The sequence below is a fragment of the Rhineura floridana genome, chromosome 8 (genome assembly GCF_030035675.1).
Source record: "Rhineura floridana isolate rRhiFlo1 chromosome 8, rRhiFlo1.hap2, whole genome shotgun sequence".
Classification (NCBI taxonomy): domain Eukaryota; kingdom Metazoa; phylum Chordata; class Lepidosauria; order Squamata; family Rhineuridae; genus Rhineura; species Rhineura floridana.
Genome location: NC_084487.1, coordinates 88097956 through 88116220, shown reverse-complemented (window position 1 = coordinate 88116220; position 18265 = coordinate 88097956). Strand labels below are relative to the sequence as shown.

At 42.2% G+C, this 18265-nt stretch overlaps 1 protein-coding gene across 5 annotated transcripts in view; it reads right to left on the bottom strand.

Moving 5' to 3' along the window:
• Nucleotides 1–14960, bottom strand: part of MDFIC (MyoD family inhibitor domain containing) — an 81917-nt gene extending 66957 nt beyond the window's left edge. Inside the window, exons 1-4 of one of the 5 annotated variants that reach the window (XM_061640042.1) lie at nucleotides 14848–14960; nucleotides 14566–14664; nucleotides 14285–14450; nucleotides 55–186 (exon numbers count right to left, since the gene is read on the bottom strand). In XM_061640042.1, the coding sequence (XP_061496026.1) occupies nucleotides 55–186; nucleotides 14285–14378 (226 nt within the window). In that variant the 5' untranslated portion in view covers nucleotides 14379–14450; nucleotides 14566–14664; nucleotides 14848–14960. The other 4 variants (XM_061640043.1, XM_061640041.1, XM_061640044.1 and 1 more) reach the window with 4 other exon arrangements.
• Nucleotides 14961–18265: the final 3305 nt, after the last annotated feature.

Below are 18265 nucleotides of genomic sequence, written 5' to 3'. Positions count from 1 at the left end.
ATTACACTAAAATGGCAAGTCTAAACAGCAGCAATTAGTTCTGGAAATACTTACTTCTGATGAGGTCATCACCAGTGAAATTTCCCCAGACAGGATGGTCTTGTGTATCTGCTTGTGTATTTCCATTATTTGAAGGTTCTGTTCTCTCTCTCTCTCCGACAGCTGTTCTGTCTCCATCACATTTTTCTAAACAACAACAAAAGATTAAGGAAGACACTAATTTAAGACGACCATTTCCTTTACAAGCTATTTTATCAACAGGAATTTATCTTACTAATTGTTTATAGTTCCATGTGTGACTCAGATGCAAAAGTCAAGTAGTAGCCAAGAGATTAAGGATAACCACCTTTTTTCATTAAATGGTAACAAGAAAGCTACTTTCTCTCTCTCTCTCCCTGTTCCCTTTTCTACACTGAAACATATGTACAGATTTTAGACTTGTAGGATCTACCTTATTTTTACTAGATTACTGAGATCCACCAAGTGGAGGCAAGTGTTTGCACAGAGGCTCAGACATACAGCTATTTCTTTTGAATGCCAGCTGTGTCTCTTCACATAGAAATCAACGCCAAGTTTTCCCCAAGGTTTCTGTTTTGATAATCTAATTAAGAGAGAGTTTTAGTTGTCGCTATTGTTAAACAGCAGGAAACCCTTGCCATTAACTGCCAGTAGACCCAAATGTCTACCAGTAGATCATGATGTACTTGCTGTATGTTCACTCTTTCTAAGGAGGACAGGCCTGATTCCTTCCTTATAAGCACAATATTGAAGCTGATAGGAGGACTTCATCTTGATCTTAAAAAGTTGTATGTAACAACTTTCCTCAACTCCCTACCCCAAAATGTAATGCAGCCTGCTACAAATATATGGAGGCTTTTCTTATTGTTACATATTCCTGGTGTCATCTTTTGTTATGTGAAAACTCTACACACAAATTGGAAGATGTTCCAAGCAGTGCTAGATGGTGCTGTAACCCATAGGAGAGTCCACACGTGAAATCAGCTTGCCTCAAAGATAACACAATGGGGCAGACCAGCCCTTGGACTAAGGCTGCAATCCTATACATACTTACCTGGGAGTATGTCCCACTGAATTCAGTGGTGCATATTTCTGAGTGCATAGGATTGCACTGTAAGATACCAAGGAACAATTAACAATGATCTGGTCTGAAGTATAGAAACGATGGACAGCTTTATGCTCATTTTTTTAAGTTACACCTGAACATAAAAAAGAATTATAATTTTTCATTTGCACTTTTCATAATTAGGATTCTGTGATGGAAAAAATTGCCATTATCCTTTTGTTAATTTAAAGCTTTGTTATTTTATTAGTGTGTTCTTTTGTTATATTTTTGCTTTTTAAAAGAAATACAATTTAAACTCATAAAAAAGGAATGCAGGGTTCTCATACAAACGTTTCAGAGATCAGTAATATTATGGTATTTCTTTGGATCTTCTAATGAAAGGACGAAGATTCCTTTAGAGCCACTCGTACATATTAGGCAACAAAATTTCTCATGGATGGTGTATTGATCCTTTCAAACACTTGTAAGGCATTCAGACAAAGGGATTCCCCCCACCCTCAATGCCTCAATCAGAAAAACTCCTTGTTATGACTATCCTCACTAATGAGAAAGGGGCTGCCTACTGCACCACTGTATCCTGTTAGCTTGTTCACTACCAAGAAACTGCTTACCCAAGGCTTTGATGTAATGCAAATTACCCTACATAAGCCCACAAAGCAAGCAGTCAAAGTTAGCTAAATGCAAAACTACATTTTAATTTTGATCATGGGAATAACAAGGACGTCATTCTCAAGTATTATTTTATATATTTATTTAGGGATTTCTATACTGGCCTTTACAAAATGGTAACAGAATAGTTTACATATTTTCAAACTTCGTAAGTACGTATTATAAAACATCAAAATATCAAACTAAAATAACAATATTCTGCAGACTGACAGAAGTTCCCAACAATTGCATAACTCCATAATACCTATATTCCATATCACATTTCCTCTCTAAAGGCCTGGCAGAAGAGATGCATCTTTACCTGTGTCGTAATGAAAGCAATGATGGAGCAAGACAACTCCATGAGAAGGTCATTCCCCTGTTTTGGAGCTGACACTGAGAAGACCCTATTACGAGTCCCCTCACTCTGTACATCGGTACTCAGCAACCTTTTTCAACGAAAGGAAACATTTGCGGCATGGAATAACACAAAATTAGAGAGTAGTCATGGTAAAGCTTTTCACATAATTGTATTTCCTTACTAGAAAAGGCTTGAGCTGTTGAATTTCTGTCTGCCATACAGCTGTTAAAAGCACAAAAACCTTGATTTCCTAATGGGGAAGGGGGACTCTAACTTTCAGCTACACTTACTGTGTAATAGTATTAGCAGAAAATAAATGTTTAGGCACTACCTGATCTCAAGTGAACACAGAACAGGAAAGAGGCATCCTAGTTGGTAGGGAAGGAGGAAGGGCAAACTATTCAAAGGACTAGACAAAAAAGATAGAAGCAGGAGAAGTTAACTAAGAGAGGACAACGCAGCAGGTCCTTAGGACTTCAGGGATTCCAACTGCATGGTGTTCAGATATCTCGCTTAAACAATCACAGCGGTGACTTCATTCATGGCTAAAAATACTGAAAGATGGGGCAGCCAGGTTGTTCATTCCACATAAATAGCTTAGAAGGGTACCTGCACATTCTGCTCCATAACACTTTGGGAGGGCTAGAGACTTACTTTTTTCCCCAAATGAAACCTCAGATTCTGGGCTTTCTGCTGGGGGAACCACTGAAGGCCTTTGCAGGCACCAGGATGCCCAGAGGCCACAAGTTGGTGACCCCCACTAACAGCCTAAATTGGGGGATCACAAAAGGGCCCCCTGTTGATCTCAAAGATATGGTAATAAGATGGTGGTCACAAGGGCAAGGCATGTTGGTATGGCAAGCAAACACACTGATTCTCCTGAGATCTCCCTTATTCTAACTTTACTGGTCACATGGGATGTGGAACCTCAGGAGAGCAACAATCATGTCACCTCTGTTACACAAAATTGGACCTATGACTGGAATGCGCTGTAGTTATGCATAATTAAAACCTTTGGGCCTCCAAAGTTCATCACAATCCGTTTGAAAACCTGAAATCTCAAAATATTTCAGCCAGAATAAGAGAAGGCAAGAGTCAAATTGGCTAGATACACCTGTGCATAAAATATATATTTATAAACACTGAAGATTTCTAGTACACAGAAATGTTACATCCCTAAAACAACTATCATATAACCAAAAAAATTGTTGAAGCAATTCCAGATATCTTTATGTGGCCAACTTTCAAAGTAGTTTCCAGCTCACATACTTTAATGATTACACAAACACCCCAAACTTCAGCTATCTTAGAACTGGCAAACTTAATTAAAGGGAAAGCACTATTTGCATAAACAATCTGAATTCAGGAAATGCATTGTAGATATTCTAGTGGCCAAACTTTTAAACACTTGGATTGTAGTTCAATTAATGTACGTGTGCACAGAAGAGCTCTGAGCAGAGCCAGAGTTTCTTTAAATTCCACAGCAGCTGTTCATACTGCTAAAGAGGTAAGTCATATTTTAAACTGAAAAGCTGCTTGCCTTTTCAGAACTGCAATGACCAGGCAAAACTTCAAAAAAACCTTTGACTCTGCCACTCATATTTCATCACTATTATGTATATACAATTATTATGATTATATATATACAATTTAAAAACACAATTTAAAATTTTTTAAAAACAATTTAAAAACACATGCTATAATGCCTGGGAGAAAAGTAAAGTCTTGACCTGGCGCCAAAAAGACAACAGTGTTGGCACCAGGCGCACCTCGTTACAAAGATCATTCCATAATTTGAGGGCCACCACTCAGAAGGCCCTCTCCCTTGTTGCCAGACTCCCAGCTTCCCTCAGAGGAGGCACCTGGAGGAGGGCCTTGGATGTTGAGCGTAGTGTACGGGTGGGTTCATATCGGGAGAGGCGTTCCATCAGGTATTTTGGTCCTAAGCCGTGTAAGGCTTTATAGGTTAAAACCAGCACCTTGAATCGAGCTCAGAAACATACAGGCAGCCAATGCAAGCGGGCCAGAATCAGTTTTATATGTTTGAACCATCTGGTCCCTGTTACCAATCTGGCAGCTGCATTTTGCACAAGCTGCAGCTTCTGAACTGTCTTCAAAGGCAGTCCCACGTAGAGTGCATTGCAGTAATCTAATTTGGAGGTTACCAGAGCATGGACAACTGAAGCCAGGTTATCCCTGTCCAGATAGGGGCATAGCTGGGCCACTAACAAGTTGGTAGAAGGCACTCCATGCCACCGAGGCTACCTGAGCCTCAAGTGACAGAGATGGTTCTAGGAGAACCCCCAAGCTATGAATCTGCTCCTTCAGGGGGAGTGCAACCCCATCCAGGACAGGTTGGACATCCACCATCCGGTCAGAAGAACTACCCACTAGCAGCATCTCAGTATTGTCTGGATTGAGCCTCAGTTTATTAGCCCTCAACCAGTCCATTGTCGCAGCCAGGCACCGGTTCAGCACATTGACAGCTTCACCTGAAGAAGATGAAAAGGAGAAATAGAGCTGCGTGTCATCAGCATACTGATGGCAACGCACTCCAAAGCTCCAGATGACCACACCCAATGGTTTCATGTAGATGTTGAACAGCATGGGAGACAGAACTAACCCCTGCAGAACCCCGTACTGGAGAGTCCAGGGTGCCGAACAATGCTCCCCAAGCACCACCTTCTGGAGCCGACCGACCAAGTAGGAGCGGAACTACCGCCATGCAGTCCCTCCCACTCCCAACTCAGCCAGTCATCCCAGAAGGATACCATCGTTGATGGTATCGAAAGCCGCTGAGAGATCAAGGAGAATCAACAGAGTCACACTCCCCCTGTCTCTCTCCCAACAGACTTCAGAAAGAATATACAAGTGTCACTGCCACATGGGCATTAATCATCTTAACTGAAATTATGCACAAGAAACTGAATGCAGAAGTGTGTCCTTGCAACATTTACATTTAAGCTCTTCCAGAAATTTTGCATTTTCTTAGTTGATACTAATATATTCAAACTGCAGCATTTAATAAATATGAAAAACCTTAGTAATTTGTTCAACAGTAAGATGTAACAGTAATGTTACTCATAACATTAAAACCAGTTACCAGTAAACTATGTTACAAGTTCTGAGAAAATGAGAGTAATTGTGAAACTCCAGATTTTAATACTACCAATTTACTGCCATTTCTATTGCAGCACAAAGACAAACATGTCATGGCTTCAACTCTGAAAAAGTATGTCTGTCCAAAGCACATCTACATTATAGAAGAGGTTGTGTGCTGATCTAAAGCAGGATGTTATATTTACATTTCCTCTCATTCCATTAAATTTCACACTTACTAACCTCAAGTTACAACCTAATTTACTCTAGTTATTATGGAGTAAAACTTCTATAGAAAACTTATGCTCAGTTATCTATGATTCTCTGCATTACAGAACAGGAAAAACCTTAAAGGATGCAATCCTAAACACACTAAGTAGAAGCCCCACTGAACACAAGACTTACTTCTGAGTAAACATGCATATGATTGTGCTATAAATTAATCTTCTCGTATACTTTTTGTTCTTACCAGGTTACAAATATTAAGCTATGAATCTGAATGGCACTGTCAGGCTACTGCAACACGAATGTCATGAGCTGAAGGTGGCTTTCTGATCAAAGGGGGAGGGAGGTAAGAAGCAGAAATAAAAGTTCAAGAAAACAGCATCACTTATTGCAATCCTCCAAATTAACATGCAGCTCAAACTCAAATCAGCACTCAAAAATCTGAAGAGTAAGCTAGTCTCTCTTTGGAATGGAGCCAGATACCTCCTACCACAACTTTGCAGATTATGAGTTGCTGTCTCTCAAGCTTTGCAGATATTACCAGCTTCTGTTAGCATCATCCTACAAAGGCAAATACAACTACTGACTTTGGCTAGGAGAACCAAGTCAATCAGCTATGTGGTGGAGGTGCATTCCACTGGCTGAATTTCAAAGAGAGATTTATGTATTTATTATTTGATTTATATCCTGCCCTTCCTCCCAGGAGATGAGAATACCAGAGTCATCTGTCACCACTTTTCCATAGAAGGGCTTAGTTCCACCTGGCTGAAGAGGCTGGACCTACCTACTCCCTTGTCCTGTGTTGCAGATCTGAGCAGCCAGGGCTCAGCTGCCACCCAGAAGAAAGATAATGAGATCAAGTTCCTAATTGTGAATTATTATAACTGTCATTAAAAGAATTAGATCCCACTCTTCCTCCCAGAAGGAGCCCAGAGCGGTAAACAAAAACACTAAAAGCACTTTAAAACATCTTTTAAAAAACTTTAAAACACATTAAAACAAAACATCTTTAAAAAACAAGTTTAAAAAGCATCTTAAAAAGCAATTCCAGCACAGACGCAGACTAGGATAAGGTTTTACTTAAAAGGCTTGTTGAAAGAGAAAGGTCTTCAATAGGTGCCAAAAAGATAACACAGATGGCACCTGTCTAATATTTAAGGGATGGAATCCCAAAGGGTAGGTGCCACACTACTAAAGGTCCGCTTCCTATGTTATGCAGAACAGACCTCCTGATAAGATGGTATCTGCAAGAGGCCCTCACCTGCAGAGTGCAGTGATCATCTGAGCATATAAGAGGATCTTTCAGGTATCCTGGTCCCAAGCTGCATAGGGCTTTGTACACCAAAACTAGAACCTTGAACTTGGCCCAGTATGAATGCACCAGTGTTTCACTTAATCAGTTTCTTATTTAAAAAGGTATCTATGGGAAGATATATCTGCTTGCATCATTTCATTTTTTAGTGAAGATGGGAGAAACCTTCATCATGCGAGATTTATTAAACGTTTAGAAAGATAACATGAATGCAAGATAGGGAGTAAAAGAGAATGCACCAACACATTGTAGCTAGGGATGGGTGAAAAAATCGATTTGATGGTTGAGAAAATCTGTCAAATTCATATTTTCGAAAACAACATGAGAACTGAAATACCGCTATTCTTCAAAATTTACACTTATTCTAATTTTGCAATGCAGTTCACTAACCAAGCAATGTTTACAAAAATGCATGTTAGGGGAAGGTGTGCATAAAAATGTATGAGTAAAAGTAACATACAAAATACATTATATGACAAAAAAATGCTTGCAAAAATTTGCACATTAGTCAAAACTGCCTACAAAAATGAAGCCCCGCTTACCTGCGCAGCATGGATAAGTGGGGCATAGTTGTGAGGAGCGATGCTGCCGTGGCCATCTTCGTTGACGGCAGTATCGCGCGTCGCAGCGTTATGCGTGTGTGACGTGCAGCAGGGAGGAGCGGGGCCATGGGCCTATTTAAGGCCAGGCCGCCCCTCCTACCTCCTCTTTCAGTGAGCAACGCCCACCCCGCCCTCCCTCTCTTATAGTGTGTTCAATGGTCGCTTCGGGACCGAGTAGGAATTTTTACCCTGCCCACCCTTGTTTGGCGAGCAGGTTTTTTGCCTACTCCACACTGTGAGAGTGGGATGGAATCGGGTTAGGGGGCGTTGTGATTAATAGGTGAATTTGGCTAATTTGGCTATTTTGTTATGGTTGAAGTTTAATTGCCCTAGGAGGGCAGTTTATAATTGGGGCACTGGTGTGGGAAGGTGCGGAAAGGGAAATAGGTAAGGACAGCTCGGTGGCCCCCTTAGGCACCTTTGGAGGTGATTGGCGGTTCCAGAGGCCTGTCTGTCAGAGCTTTGCGGCTTGAGGGCAGGATATGGGCTGCTTTTGGGGCCAACTTAACTCATCCACCCGAGGGTTGTGCGGCCCCGGGGGGTGGTGACCTGAGAAGGCCCCCCTACTCACCTACTGGGTGTGGCTGGCGGAAGGGGTAAGCAGATGGGGCTTGCCCTTGTCCCAAGCAGGGGCTGGTCGCCCGTGAGCTGTATGGCAAGATGCTTGCTTATAGATAGTTCCGCACCTAGGTTTCCCTCTGCAGGTCACTTTAAAAGGTGTTTTTGCATAGTTTAATAAAGTGGCCCTTGTTCAACCCAAGCTGATGTGTCCTTGTCTTATTTAGCCCCTTCACTCGCAAATGTGTTTATTAGGAGAAATCCACAGTAAAATGCAGGAAAATTTAAATTTTGTTTACAAAAAAATCATAAATTGCTGAAGAAATGTGGAGAACTAAATTTAAGATGGGAAAAATGAGAAACTGTGTGAGCTGAAATTGACACAATGCCCCATTCCTAATTGTAGCCAACAAGTCTGGTTGCAGTTCATCAAGGATGGCAAGCAAGGCATGGACTTCGCAGTTTGCTTTGTATTGCCTTGCTTTCTTCTGAATCTGTTTGTGGAATAGTTTATCAGTAAATTTCTTTAGTTGTTATTGTTTGTTCTAACACCTTTTATGCCACCCTCCAATTATATTCCAGGGACAGTTTACAAAAAAAAAAGAAGAAAACTTATATACAAAAAATATAGTAAGCTAAAATCCACAAAATTGTAAAAGCAACATAAAACAATCCACAAGATTAAAACTGCAACTAAAAAGCATGGTAACATAAAACTGGCCTTGCCTGGCACCCAAATGATAGCAACGCACCTGTGGACAAACCTCTCTGGGAAGAATGTTCCACTACAGTGGCATCACCGCCAAGAAACGATACACAATAACCTCTGACCATGTGCTGAATACTTCTCACCACTAACTAGCCTCCATATGTCTGAAATTACAGAAGGAGGAGGAAGAAAAAATAGGGTGGCAATGTAACATCCAGCATAATCAGTTATGCCACCTAACAAGATCAGCCTCAGATAGCCTTCTCTCTATCCCATCAGTGAAAATAGCCAGATTGGTGAGGACTGGAGAGAGGGCTTTTTCAATTGTTGCCCCCACCCTGTGGAACTCCCTCCCTAATGATATCCGCCTTGCCCCCTCTATAATGAGTTTCCACTGGGCCGTCAAGACCTGGCTCTTCAGGCAGGCCTTTGGGGAGGATTAGATTTTATTATTATTATTGGTGTAGATTTTAATGTTTACTGTTTGCTATGTTATTAGATGTGTAGATAGATTTTATTATTATTATTGGCTCAGATTCTAATGTTTATTGCATTGATATGCTAATTTGTACGTCGCCCAGAGTGGCTGGAGAACCAGCCAGATGGGCGACTAAGAAATTTAATAAGTAAGTAAATAAATAAATAAATCCAGATAGCTTCAGACCCCACACTTCTGATTTCACAAGGAACCAAAACCTTCAGACCCCTCTCCCCACAAACACACCCCATTATGACACTTTAAACAACACCCTCATCCTCCACCTTATATGTGAATGGTGCAGACCTGCTTTTAGAAGATGAATAGTTTGGGCCTCAGAACATGTCAAGTTTTGAGGCTGAACTTTTGACTTTAGCGCTAAACAGTAGCACTGAACAGTATAACTATATTGTCTATCTTTATACTAGTATCTATAACTGTGCTGAAGTTACACATAAAATAAAATATATAAACAATACATTGGCCCCATAAATATGTCATAGTAAGCCATAGTTAATGAATGTGGAAATCACTCCCATTTTGCTATTCCCCTAGTGCAAGCAACAAACGACAACCCCGGGTTTACATCCACCCAGGGATTGCTATTTGTTTCTCTCAAACTATGAATGGAAAACTTCACATAATGGTCTCACAATATATTTAAGGCTAGCATACCTCTTCTACCCCCACTCAACTTCAGGGATATGAAAGGGGAACAGGAAGCTTTTCTGCCCCTCAGACCCCCTTCTTTCCCCTTCTGCTTTGGAGCACCATTAGCAGGACAACTTTCCACTGTGCCTGGGAGAAAGCTTCTGGGGCAAACCCCTTCGGGCAGTCCCCCCCCAAAGAATCATAGGACTGCACCCTAAATCACAGTTGCCTAACTACAGAAGAGGGTTATGTTCTCCTGCAAGTCCCATCCTCCCACAATATGTTGCTCATGCAAGTAGACCACTGACATAACAATTTACTTATTTTAATAATTTATATCCCACTTTTTTCTATCAATGATAACTGAAACAGATTACAAACTGGTAAAACAAAAAACATGCACACAATGAAAATAATACAAAAATAGAAAACAGCAGGATAAATAAAATCCCTTCCCAGCATATAAATAATGTATAACAACACCTCAGTTAAAATAACAAATACCAACTTAAACCTAAATTCACTAATCAGCAAAAAACCTTGCGGTTTAAGAACGTACCTAAAGCCAACAGATATTTCTATCAAACTTCAAAAAGCAGGGAAATTGGGCAGCTATAGTGAATGAAATTAATAAAAATCTATAAAATATAAAACTTTAGTGAAATAAATTTGACACAGATTTCTAGGACAAATCATTAATGAGACAAATATAATTTTCTAGGTTAGATTCTCTGCATAAACAGTAGTAACACAGGAAGGAAGCAAAGTAAGAAGAACATCAAATGTAATTTTCCATCTTTGGAAATGGCAGGTGTTGCCACCACTCACCATAGGCTCAGAGGCACATTACCATTTTCTTCCAAGCTACACAGGAAGTGGACTGGACTGTGAAAGACCAATCCAAATTGTTTGCTCATTTTGACAAATTTGTAGGACAGTACAATATCTCAGAGAGGAGATCAGGTCTCCTGCTGCCCTGGTGCATTCACTATAGCTGCCCAACTTCCCTACCTTTTAAAGTTTGATAGAAATATCTGTTGGCTATTGGTACATTCTTAAACTGTAAGGGTTCTTGCCTATTAGTGAATTTGTCTGTGTTTTAATCCGGGAGGTAAGAAATGGGATCCTGTGCAAGTTTGCTGAAAATGGATTGATCATTTGCATGCTTATTGAGTTCAGTGGGATTTACTCCCGTGCAATCGTGGTTAGGATAAGTAAAACTGGCCATGGGGGGGGAGAAGAGGAAGGGGGGCTGGAATGGGCAAGAGAGGAGGAAGAAGGAAGAGGGGAGGAAAGGAAAAAGGGAAGAGGAAGGGCGAGGAGAAGGGAAGGAGAAAGGAAGGTCTGATCATTTGCATGCTTATTGAGTTCAGTGGGGTTTACTCCTGTGCAATCATGCTTAAGATAGGTAAAACTGACCATGGGGGAGGGGGGAGAAGGGAGGGGGAGGAGGGGATTGGAAGGGGATGGGGGCCAGGTGAAGGGAAGGGGCAAAAGGAAGGTGATGGGAGGGAGGGAGGAAGGGAGAACTGGTTTGATCATTTGCATGCTCTTTGAGTTTAGTGGGATTTAATCCTGTGCAATCATGCTTAGGATAGGTAAAGCTGACCTGGGGGAGGGGCAGGGATGGGAGGAGATTGGGTGAGTGGGCAGTGGGGAAGCTCCTTTTCTTTCCAAAAGGAAAACATTGTGAACAGTATCGTTTTTCAGCATTTCCCTCATCTTTATATTCTATAACAGGCACATGTAGTCCCCCACCTAAAATTAAACCAAAGCTATCCCTGGCCACATCCACTCCAGACCTTTATTCCACTTTAGATAGTCATGGCTTCCTCCAAAGAATCCTGGGAAGTGTAGTTAGTGAAGGGTGCTGAGAGTTGCTGGGAGACACCCTGTTCCCCTCACAGACCAAGCAGAGTGGCTGACTGTTAAACCACTCTGGCCACTGGAGCTCTGTCAGGAGAATAGGAGTCTCCTCTCACCACCATTCACAAACTACACTTCCCAGGATTCTTTGGGGGAAGCCATGACTGTCTAAAGTGAAATAAAGGTCTGACGTGGGTGTGGCCCCCTAATTAGGCAAGCCCAGCAGCTGTGAGTCTGGCTTTTAGAACACTGAATTGGTTCTTACTGAGCATGCCTGCACTTATCATAGACTCCAATGCTAAATGTCTTAAATTAATTAAAAATCAGACAGGCATGTTTTTAACTTTTAAACTGCAGAAGATGGTCAGAGTATGGGCAAGGTCAGTAACAGGATTACAGGTGTGAACATGGCTGATTTTTAATTAATTTCAACAAATTATGAGAACTCTGACAGAAAAAAAGTCCAAAAGGGGTCTGGTTTTATTCTCTTTTTTATACTTTGAAGTCTCTATTCTCTCTGACTGTTTTGTGTGTCACCATGAAAATTTAGAGAGTTGTTAATCAAGTGTTTGAGTTCAGCACTATAAGTTTTGTAGGGTTTTGTTTTAAAATGAGCTTATGGGAATCATCAGAATGGCATGGGGGATATTTTCAATTTAACATTGTGGAATGTGAAAAATCCATGCTGACTATATTATGCAACCACTCTCATGGGTCTGGTCTCCTGCTGGGAGCAAGGGCGGGATAGAAATCAAATAAAAAAATAAATGGCTGTATAATATAGCAAAATCAACTTAACCAATAGCTTCTTTAAAAAGCCGGGTTTGGGCCCGACACCTAAAAGAACACAGTGTCAGGGTCTGGCACACCTCACTGCAGGGGGCATCCCACAAAGTTGATGCCATTACTGAAAATGCCCTGCTCCTGGTGGACATATGCTAAGCTTCTCTTGACTGCAGTATCCGAAGCAATGTATCAGATATTAAACAAAACACATATGGAGGCATGTGCAAAAGAAAGAGCCCTTAGGACACCTAATCCATTTAGGGCTTTTTTTTGGTGAAAAACAGCCCTTTAAGTGGAGCTTGCAAGCAAATAAGCAGCTAGTGCCGTTTTATCAAAACCAGAGAAATATACTCCAAACTCCAGCCAATTCCAGATAATAAACTGGCAGCAACATTTTCCCCTAGCCGAAATTTCTGAATGCTCTGGGCAATCATATGTAGAATGTGTTACAGAAGTCCAACCTCGAGGTCACTAGGGCATGAATGACCACAGCAAGGCTCAATTTTTCCAGGAAGTATAACTGTGTAAGTGGAAAGGTCAGCTGAAGCAAGTTCTGCTGCAACTCTGTACCAGATAGTTCAATGCTATGCATGTTTTACTGTGTTTAATGTGAATTACACCCAACTCATCATGCATTATACTGCAGCTTTAGCAAGAGGCTGCAAAAGAATGCACATTATGTGGGTGAAAATCCCACCGCACAGTGGAATTTCCTTCTAAGTAAACTTTTCCTGGATTTGGCTATTGTTGGTTTTCTTCCTTTAAAAGTTTGATTCTGAAGAAAACAACACAGCAAGGGTAGTCAAGCACTTCCACAAGCAGGAAGCAGCGTTATTATTTACAGGTATTTCTAGTATCTCAAAATTATTGCTGCAACAACATTGCCATTATACAGTTGTGGACCAGTGTAAATATTTATTGTGATCTTCAGAGTATTGTGCATCATTCAATATTCATTAAATCCAAACTGCCAGTTCTAAAGGAATAAAAATCATGAAGTGACCAAAATACAATATGTTATCTTAAAAAGGAGTTAAATGTTTCTAATTTTAATCAGCTGCTAAAACACAGAACCCTTCATGTATATGAAAACACTGTCACATGACCATCATCCAACATTGCCCTGTTTATTTCAACGGTTGCCTAGGCAAAGTTTTAAAAAACCCTAAAAATGAACAGCCACTTGCACAAAAGAAGCTGCTTTATACTGGTCCATCAAGCTGTCTACACTGACTGGCTGTTGCTCTCTTGGGTTTCAGACAACAGCCTCTTCCTATCCAACCAGGAGATGACAGGGACTGACCCTGGGCCCTTCTACACGCAAAGCAGATATTCTACCACTGGGCCCTTGCCCTAAAACACATGGTGTTGCATACATAACAATTTTAAAAGTGTTAAGTGTTAATCTAATCTGGAGCAGCTGCTTATGTGAACACTTGCAGGGGGGGGGGTGGCAGCAGGGTAGAGAGACCTAAAAGCAACTACCCCCCATCCCTCGAGATTCAAAAGAACTACAGCTAATCTACAAGGTGAAAACAAGCTTTTGAACACACTACCCCGCATTCCTCAGCCTGCCTAGGAATTTGGGAGGCGTCACAAAAGTGACAACAAACAAAAGGCCAGGAAAGCAAGCCAGCCATCTCTTTTTGAACACATCTAGTTTTGAACTGGAGAAGGAAACGGCGAGTGGGGAAATGACACATAGACACAAACTCATCATTCTGTGGCTATATTACAGAATAATCCTCCCCGCCTCTAACAGGATGTGGGGCAAGAAAAGCTAAATACAGCCTGGGAAAGCCAGCGCCCCCCATTCTCCCTCCAACACTCACGATCTAATCTCAGCTGTATCGTTTCAGCTGTTAAGCGTCGTTGCGCTTCCAAAGAAACTTTTGGGCAACTTACCTCGAGGGAGCGAGATCAAAAAGCTGTTTTCAGCCAGAGCTGCACGCTCTGGCCCCTCAGGCCCTGAAGGAAGAGGTTCTCTCGCTTGGGACATCTGCCAGTTCTCTCCTCAGAGTAATAAAGAGCTTACACTCCCTTTCCTTTCGACAAGACTTAACACACGACCCTGAAGGAACAAACAAATGAGTAAGTCTTTCAAATGGGTTTTATGCGCGCACTCCCTCCCTCCCTCCCTCCCTCCCTCCCTCCTTCACACACACACACACACACACAAATCTGACCTGCTTGCAGGCAAAGGACCGGAGACAGTAGATGCGCCGCCACAAAAGAGAAACCCTAACTTGGCAACTCCACGGCAGGTGTAGGTTTCGCCTCCCTCTCTACAAAAATGTGACACGCACACACCCTTCTGTTACTGTTGATTATTTTTAACCCAAACCCTTTGCGTAAAGAAGAGAGCCGAGTGGGGAGGAGCCCGCGAAACCCTTAGGAGTCTCGGGCCTCCTATAGGCATTTCAAAAACAACCGCTGAAGGAAAGAGACACACATTTAAGTGCCCTTACCTTGGAATTTCGTCCCAAGGAACCCTGGCCTCTTCCTTTCCGGGGGGGCGGGCTGTTTAGCAGAAACTTCTCTTTAAGCACTTTCCCAACATCTTCCCTCCCGCTGCCGCCTCTTCAGGACGCTGAAGTTGGTTTCTAGTTCCCAGTTCCTTATTTGCTTGAAAGTTCAAAACATTAAAAAAGAAGAAAAGTTGACAGCTACACCAAGTTCAAGCCAAACTTAACATGTCTCTGAACCCCAAAATATATGTTGGGGTACCCTCTATGATATATCACTGTGATCGGGGGACTCTCTCTGTCAAGAATAACAATACATTTATGCAATCAAAATCATCAGGCTTCTGATATTATCATAAATACATAATGATGTCATAAAATCATAAAAAATAAGTAACTGGGGGTGCCCACCCCAAAATCTGCTCTGGGGCAGGACAAATCATATACCCCAGGAAAGGGGAAGGTGTCCTCTACGAGATGCCAGTGCATCCCATCCATCCCAGAGATTCTCCTGGGCACCAGGCACACACGGGTGCATCAATGCAAAATCAAAATGGACAAAAACACACAGAAAAAGATAAGTAACTGGGAGTACCTACCCCAAAATCTGCTTTGGGCCACGACAAATCATATAACCCGGAAAAGGGGAGGGTATCCTCTACGAGATGCCACTGTGTCCCGCCTGGCTCAGAGCTTCTGCTGGGTGCAGGGCACGGAGAAGAGCATCTATGCAAAATCAAAGCAGAGAAAAACATACAGGAAAAAATAAGTAACTGGGGGTGCCCACCCCAAAATCTGCTCTGGGCCAGAACAAATCATATAACCTGGAAAAGGGGAGGGTATCCTCTACGAGATGCCAGTGCATCCTGTCTGGCCCAGAGCTTCTCCTGGGCACCGGGCACACACGGGTGCATCAATGCAAAATCAAAATGGACAAAGATACGCAGAAAAAAAAATAACTGGGGGTGCCCACCCCAAAATCTGCCCTGGGCAAGGACAAATCATATACCACAGGAAAGGGGAGGATGTCCTCTACGAGATGCCAGTATGTCACGCCTGGCACAGATCTTCTGCTGGGCGCAGAGCACGGAGGAGGACACCTATGCAAAATCAAAGCAGAGAAAAACATACAGGAAAAAATAAGTAACTGGGGGTGCCCACCCAAAACTCTGCTCTGGGGCAGGACAAATCATACAGCCAAGGAAAGGGGAGGATGTCCTCTACGAGATGCCACTGTGCCCCACCTAGCCCAGAGCTTCTGCTGGGCTCAGGGCTTGCAGGAGGGCATCTACACAAAACCAAGATAGACAAAAGGAGGAAGGGAAAGATAAGTAACTGGGGGTGCCCACCCCAAAATCTGCTCTGGGCCAGAACAAATCATATAACCTGGAAAAGGGGAGGGTATCCTCTACGAGATGCAACTGTGTCCCACCTGGCCCAGAGCTTCTGCCGGGTGCAGGGCACCCAGGGGAGCATCTATGCAACATCAAAATAGACAAAAACACGCAGAAAAAAAATAAGTAACTGGGGTTGCCCACCCCAAAATCTGCTCTGGGCCAGAACAAATCATATACCCCAGGAAAGGGGAGGATATCCTCTACGAGATGCCAGTGCATCCCATTTGGCCAGAGCTTCTGCTAGGCACCACGCATGCACGAGTGTATCTATGCAAAACCGAAGCAGAGAAAAACATACAGGAAAAACAAGTAATTGGGGGTGCCCACCTCAAAATCTGCTCTGGGCCAGGACAAATCATACGGCCAAGGAAAGGGGAAGATGTCCTCTACAAGATGCCACTGCACCCCGCCTGGCCCAGAGCTTCTACTGGGCTCAGGGCACGGAGGAGGGCATCTATGGAAAACCAAGATAGACAAAAAGAAGTTAAAGACAAGTATCCCCCTCTAGGATGCACACCTTAACGAGGTGAGGGGGTTTGAGAGTGTTGAAAAAGTAAGAGCAATGCTGTCAGGAGTCTAGACCATGAGGTTAGACTCCTAGCAGAGGCACCCATGGCGGAATGGTCAAAGCTGGAACACCAGACTGAGATGCATCCAAACTCAGAGGAAGGCAATGGTAAACCACCTCTGAATACCTCTTACCACGAAAACCCTATGAACAGAGTATCCAAAATGCAACACGAGATAGTGCTGTCAGAAGGCACTCACCGAGCTACTGGGGAAGAACAAAGGACAAGTACAAGTAGCGCTGTGACTAATGACGCAGCTGGGTCAAAGCCGAAAGGAACCCCAGAGGCTGATGCACACAGATGCAAAAGAAGTGTCCGGAGTTGTACAACGCACACAATAGGAACATGAAATGTGAGAAGCATGAACCAGGGAAAGTTAGAAATTGTCAAGCAAGAAATGGAATGCATCAGCATCACAATACTCGATGTGAGTGAACTAAAATGGACAGGAATGGGACATTTTCAATCAAGCAACTACAAAAAATTTTCTGCAGGAAATGAGAAATTAAGAAGGGGTTGCTTTAATAGTGAGAAGGGATGTAGCAAAAGCAATCAGGAGCTACAACGCAAGGTCTGAGTGAGTGATTATCAATGAGATTAAATAGGAAATCTATCAACATAACCATCATCCAAGTCTATGCTACAACGGCAAACACAGAAGAAGAGGACTTGGAGAGATTTTACACAGAAGTACAGGAAGAAATTGATCACGCACCAAAACAAGATGTGCTAATAATCGTGGGGGATTGGAATGCAAAAGTAGGGAACAGAGAAGAATTAGGAATTGTGGGGAAATGGGGCCTAGGATACAGAAATGAAGCAGGAGAAAGACTTATTGAATTCTTGTGAAGCCAATAATTTGTTTCTTGCAAACACATTTTTTGAGCAACCGAAAAGACGACTGTACACATGGACATCATCAAATGGTCTATATAGGAATCAAATTGATTATATAATTGGTAACAGAAGATGGAGAACTTCCACACTTTCTGCAAAAACAAAACCAGGAGCAGACTACGGTACTGATCATGAACTGGTCATATCGAAAATCAGAGTAAAGGTAACGAAGAACAACAAAGCACTCATAATGCCAAAATACAATTCAACATCCCGGAAGCATATAAAGATCAAATAAGGAACAGGATTGAGGCTTTAAACTTAGTTGACAGAGAACCAGAAGAAATATGGAATGAAGTCAGAGACATTATCAGGGAAGAATGCAAAAAGACAATACCTCTAGTTAAGAAGAGAGAAAGAGCTCAATGGATAACTGAAGAAACTCTTAAAATGGTTAAAGAGAGAAGGAAAGCAAAAGCAAAAGGAGATAGAAACGCAGTCAGAACCCTAAATGCAACAATACAGCAACTAGTACGTAGGGACAAAGGGAACTATTACAATAGTTACTGTATAGAAATAGAAGAGGACAACAAAATGGGAAGAACCTAAAGGATGCAT